This window comes from Protopterus annectens, chromosome 1.part1 (assembly GCF_019279795.1).
Source record: "Protopterus annectens isolate FY-2018-M chromosome 1.part1, PAN1.0, whole genome shotgun sequence".
NCBI lineage: Eukaryota > Metazoa > Chordata > Ceratodontiformes > Protopteridae > Protopterus > Protopterus annectens.
In genome coordinates this window covers 434,521,003-434,527,363 of record NC_056726.1, presented here as the reverse complement: position 1 = coordinate 434,527,363, position 6,361 = coordinate 434,521,003, and the positions used below count along the sequence as shown (strand labels likewise).

Genomic DNA, 6,361 nt, shown 5'->3' with positions numbered 1-6,361 from the left:
AGATTTGCTATGCAAACTTTATATAAACAGAGCTGAATCAAGTTTCCTCCTGGTACGTAAGTGGTATGAATGTTAATTACTACATGCCATGTTGTGAGCGAGATTTGGAAAAATAAATATAAAACTACTGTTTATAATGTGTATTTGCAGTATATTAATTACATAATGCATTGCAAATCTGTTGATTTTTGTCAGCGATATAAGTCTTAGTATCTGAAGTTGTCATTATTTTTACAGATGTATTGAGTTGTATGAATGCAGACCATGGACTTTGATTTCCTTTGTTTCAGTACTTGCTCTAGACTACTAAAGCCATTTAATGCCTTTCTGTCTTTCCTTGGTACCCCATTTTCCCATTCCTGGTCTAACAAAGCTTATTCAGACAAAAAAGACTTTCTCTGGTGTGACTTTTTACAGAGTCCCCTGAAAGGGGAAATATCCTATATAATTTTTAGGGTCCATGGCAGTAAATTAGTGATGTTATGTAGTCCTATCTCGCCGTAATTCTTGCTGAATGCGTTCGGAGCCGATATTCGGCTCCGATTCGGCCGATACTAAAGCTTGAGAGCTTTTACTGGCTCAAGGCTAACCCCTATCCCATGGTGCCTCACGGCAATTCCCCAGATCTCGTTTGCCACAAAAGCTTTGAGGTTGTCTCTTTATTGGCTCGTTGGCTAAGTAATAGATTTATTTACTAAATCTTGTCCTTTTCCACCTTTTTTCTTCATCTTTACATCTTTGTTATTAATAGCTTATTGTGTGACTGTTCAGAGTGTTTGACCCCTATTTTTCCCCATAGGATTGTACGGCCTTTTTAAGTTACAGGGCCTTTCCTCCCTGTGTGAGTCATAAAACTTTTTTTTTTAAATAAACAGAATTTCCTCTCTATCTTTCCTGTTCTCATTGTTCAGTAGCTAGTAGTTTTAAGTTTAGTCAGTATTGTTGTCTTAATTCTAGCTAGATAATAGTTGTTCCTGTTAGCATGTCAAAAGAAAAGGACAGAGAACATAAGGACCATCGCCCTTCAGGGTTTAAAAAATGTGATAGATGTTCACAAAAGATGTCTTTGGCAGACAGTCACACTAGTGTGTACTGCCTAGGTGAAGCTTACTTGCAAGAGCCCTGTACCTTTTGCCATGCATTCAGTACCAGGGTCTTGAATGAGAGAAAACGAAAACTCATTAATAGGGGTCTTATGATCAGTTCCTTTCAGGAAGAGCTGGAACTTGGTCAGGCAGCTCCTAAGACTTCAAAATGTAAATCTTCGGCTCCAGTTTAGGAGCCGTCGAAAAAGTCCAAAGCATCGGAGCCAAGGAGTTCTGGCTCCGATTCAGCTTCTTCTCTATCGGTATCGTCTGTCTCTTCAGTGCTGAGGCAACCTTTGGTGCCGAGACAATTACCTGACATTGACCCTGTCTCACCTACTTTGAGATCTCCAATTCTGGAGAGGAGGAGATCTCCTTCTGTCTCCACCCGACCCTCCAGGCCACTCAGATGAGGACATTGACCGGGCGGTGAAGAGGTTGCTTTCTGATCCAGCTCTGGCAAAGAAATTGGCCCCTCCAGACCCAAAGGCTTCAGAGCCGACCCTTTTGCAAACCACTGCTCCTCCTCCGACTGCTTCACTCTCGGAGCCATTCACTTCAGGTTCTTCAGTGTCGGAACCGTCTGTTCCAGCGATCCTCCCTGCTTCTTTGAAACTGATTACTCTGTCCTCAGTGGCTCAGTCTGGAGCTGAGGGATCTGGGAGCCGACGCTCTCGAGTCAACTCCGAGGAGGATAGTCACCCTGGATTTTCTTCAGAACCGATCCTCCCTCTTGGTGCCTCTGCTCGACTCAGTTCTCTTCCCACATCTGCTTTGGCGCCATTCCCCCTTGCTAGGAGACGACCACCCGTGTCCCACCAGCAGCAGGCAGCAACATCTTCTCCCCAGCCACCCCCACAGCGTAGGGAACCAGAGACCCAAGCAGCTCCCATTGGAGGTGCCCCCTCTTTCGAGACCTCCCCAGATTATCCCACTGGAGAGCTCCCTCGGTAGAGACTGTGTAAGAGGAAGCATGTTGACTCACCTGAGTCTCACTTCTGACACTGATTTGGAGGAATCAGAAGAGTTCCCTAGATCCCCCTCTGAGGATGTCTCTTTTTCTGACATCCTAGAAATCCTTAGACAGAGGGGTGACTGGAAGACCTCTAACTCTACTGAGGACGAATCAGTGTGTCTTGAGGCCTTTGGTTCCTGACCTTCCACCTCCTGGGTGACACCGCCTTATGACCAACTCTTAGGGGTCATATCGCAGAAAGCCTGGACCTCCCCAGACACAGTAAAGCCCGTCCCGAGGAGACCAAATAAATTCATGACTGCACCGGAAGATAAGTCCTTTCTTACCAAAGGAGTTCCCATTGATGCTATGGTGGTAGCAGCGGCCACCAAGAAAGAGTTGTCTGAAACATCTAATATCCATCCTCTTAACAAGGAGGATGGATATTAGATGTTTCAGACAACTAATCTCCATCCTCCTAACAAGGAGTCCGGGATGATGGATAGGTATGGGAAGCGTACCTTCTCTTCATCGGCATTAACTCTTAAGATTGCTAAATTACCTTACCCGTTTCACTCATCATCAGAGGGATCTCCTGAAGGAGTTGGGAGATACCCTTCAGGGTTCAGTAGCTCCGGGATCCACAGATAAGGTTTCTGCACAGCTCTCCACCCTTACATCGATAGCCGACTCCTCCATGAGGCTGATTTCGTATGCAGCTGACAGAGTGAGTAGAGCAGCCACAGCAGGAATCCCTCTCAGGAGACATTCTTGGATGCGTCTTTGTAACTTCATGGAATCCTTTAAGTCTTTCTTCACTAACTTTGATGGTTCATTTCTTTTTGGACCTCAGGTGAAAGAGACCTTGACAAGGTGTGAGCAGGAAGGGAAAACCTTATCTGCTGTCGGAATCCGTTTCTACCTCCCATGTAGACCCTATCCCAAGGGTAATACACGAGGGAAAATGTGGATGTTCATCGTGCATACAGCTGCAGTAATCACATATGGGGTTCTCTGCCGTCACGCGGGTCCTCGGTCGGCCGAACTACAAAGTCTTGGTCCGACGTCGGTTGTCGTCGCTTTCTTTCCTGACGTCAGTGCGACAGGGGTATATAAGACACAGCCGACGCCATATTCTTCAGTCTTTTTTGCCGCGCGGTGCCCGAAGCAGAAGCATTTCGCAAGTGCCGGTCGGCCAGCTCCTGAATTTACGCTCAGACTACAACCACCGAAGCCACTGTGAGTGTTGAGCCTCCTAATGTGGACAGGTCCACTTTCACCCAGGGTGTCTTTAGACCCTCATCTTCCTTTTCCATTAAGGCCTTTACTAAGTCCAAATCAGCCATGCATCCCAAGAGGCCTGTTGCACAGGGCCCATCTCCAGGCCCCATGCCTAAAAAGCAGATGCTTAAAATGGCTGAGGATTTAATTACTCTTATCAGGGGTTCCCAACCCCCTTCAGACAAGAGACCCAGAGTGGAGGAAGATTCTCCCTCTTCTGAACAGGGTTCCATTTTCTCAGAACATTCTGATGTAGAGGAGCACTCGTACTCCCCTTATGAAGATTCCAATGCAGAACAGTCCATTCCTTCTGTATCTCCCCCAGAGGATTTTTCTTTTGGGGAAACCTTGCACACTTTGAGGGAACACTTCCACTGGGAAGTCCAAGACTTTTCTGATTCCAAGAAAAGGCTTAGGGAATTTCTTTTCTTACCTCAACACAGACCTCTGGCTATTCCTCCTGTCTTGGGCATACTTGATGATGTTTACTCGGAGGCTTGTCTTAATCCGGATTCCCTGCCTCCTGCTCCTGTTAAACCTGATAGGTACTACAGAGTCCCTAACTCTCACCAATTTCTTTTCAAAAGCCATAATGCTGACCCTGAAACCATTTCTCAAGGCCCCAAGGGGATGAAGGCCTCTACTGCCAAGAATCCACTTCCTTCCGAAAGAGAATCTAGATCCTTAGAAAGGTGGGGAAAAAAGGTATGCACCTCGGCCACCCTAGCCATGAGGGCCTTAAATTGTCAGTTCCATATGCTTAAATATCAGCAGTTTCTGTTAACACAATTAAGAAATAAAATGTCTCATCCTGAACAACCAGATTTGAAGGAATTGCAGGATATGATGCATAGTGCAGAACAAGTAGGTAAACACACCTTACAATGTGGCTATGATGCCTTAGAGGCCTCAAGTAGAGCTGCTGTTACAGGATCAGTCATTCGTAGACATGCCTGGCTTAGGGAGCAAAGCTTGCCTGATCATGTTAAAGCTAAACTACTAGATGCTCCTTTACAAAAGGATGTACTATTTGGTGCTAATGCTGAGGAGATACTACGGAAAATGGAAGAAAAAGCTAAATCTATGCAAACTGTCAAGGCTTTTCTACAGGTGCAACCACCCCGTTTTAGCAGAAATTGGCCTTCAAAAAACTGGTCCTTTCCAGCCACGGACAAGCCCCAAAAAGGTAGATACAGGCGAACAAGGGGCAGAGGACAATCTCAAGGATCATATAGAGGCAGACAATGGCAAACTCCAGCACCAAGAGGTGGCGAAGACAGTACACAACAATACAGAAAACAAACCCAATGACTTCCCCCTTTTCATGCCAAGCAAGTCTCAGCTGGCAACACCCTTGGGAGGAAAGCTGGCATTATTTACAAGAAATTGGCATATTGTCACAATAGACAAATGGATCCTGGACGTTATAAGCAGAGGCCACATATTTCATTTTCACACTCTTCCAAAAATGAGAGGCATGCCAAACCTGCCACACAATCAAAGGGCAGAGGCACAACTACAAATTTCAAATCTCATAGACATGAAAGCTATTCAAGAGGTACCTACTCACGAACAAGGTCAAGGCTTTTATTCCAGGCTATTTCTGGTACCAAGGAAAGGAACCGACTGGAGACCCATTTTGGACTTATCCATCCTAAACACCTTCTTACTCGTACCAAAATTCAAGATGCTCACATTACAGCAACTTCTTCCCATGCTGGGCAAGGAGTTTTGGCTGGTAACATTGGACCTCAAGGAGGCATACCTGCATGTCCCAATCAGACAAAGCTGCAGAAGATACCTCAGATTTCTTGCAGGTTCAATCCACTATCAATTTTCTGCATTGCCCTTTGGCTTATCTTCTGCGCCCAGAGTATTCACGAAATGCCTGGCATCAGTAATTGCTTACTGCAGACTTCAAGGGATACAAATTTACCCTTATTTGGACGACTGCCTGATCCAAGCGGACAGCAAGCACATACTTCTGGAACATCTGGCTTATGCAACACGGTTACTGAATTCTCTGGGATACACAATCAACAAAGAGAAATCCAGGCTAACACCATCTCAGAAAATAACTTTCCTGGGTGCCAACTTGGACACAAACACCCAGATGGCCTATCTTATGCCAGAAAAACAGGGGCAACTAACTCAGTACTTCAAAATACTAGCAAATTGTACCAGGCTTACTGCAAGGAAAATCTTACAGGCTCTGGGCTTCATGGCATCGTGCATTCTTTTAATCCCATGTGCAAAGTTGCATATGAGGAAACTTCAGTGGTACCTAAAAAACCTATGGTCTCAACACAGCCACAGTTTGGAAACAATAATACCAATAATTCCATGTTTGCAAAAGGAATTTCTATGGTGGGCCCAAGCATGTCAAACAAACACAGGTCTCCCATTCTGCAAGCCTCAAGCAAATCAAGTCATCACAACAGACGCTTCAGATTACGCCTGGGGGGCGCACTTGACTGGTAGGTGCATTCAGGGCAAATGGTCTCAAAAGGAAAAGCACCTTCACATCAATCAAAAAGAAATGCTGGCAGTGATAAATGCGATTACAGCATTCAAGGACCACCTGCATCCAGGACAATTATTGATAAGAACAGACAACACCACAGTAATGTGGTACATAAACAAACAAGGAGGAACACATTCATACCCCCTGTGCAGACTCGCCATGACACTTTGGAACTTGGCTCTGGAATGGCAAATCGAGCTTCAAGCACAGTACTTGCCAGGTTTGGAAAACACACTGGCAGACAATCTAAGCAGAAATATGGCAGATCCACATGAATGGAAGCTGCATCCTCAAGTGTTTACAAGGATTATCCAAGCGTGGGGGAGGCCAGACATAGATCTCTTCACCTCCCACAGGAATCATCGATTGGAAAAGTTTTGTTCAAGGACTTTTCATCCAAAGGCCTGGAGAGTGGAAGCCCTTTCATTCAGTTGGACAGCATGGGCAGTTTACGCTTTCCCACCTCTGCCTCTTCTGCCCAAGGTGCTCTTGAAAGCAAGAGCAGACAGACCAAAG

At 45.6% G+C, this 6,361-nt stretch overlaps 1 protein-coding gene across 1 annotated transcript in view; it reads left to right on the top strand.

Moving 5' to 3' along the window:
- ZC3H7B (zinc finger CCCH-type containing 7B) overlaps positions 1–6,361 on the top strand; it is a 1,999,702-nt gene that overhangs the window by 346,955 nt on the left and 1,646,386 nt on the right. The window contains exon 4 of the mRNA XM_044087097.1: positions 1–52. This exon is cut by the window's left edge and continues 146 nt beyond it. Within this exon, the coding sequence (XP_043943032.1) occupies positions 1–52 (52 nt within the window). The remainder of the gene's footprint in view (positions 53–6,361) is intronic.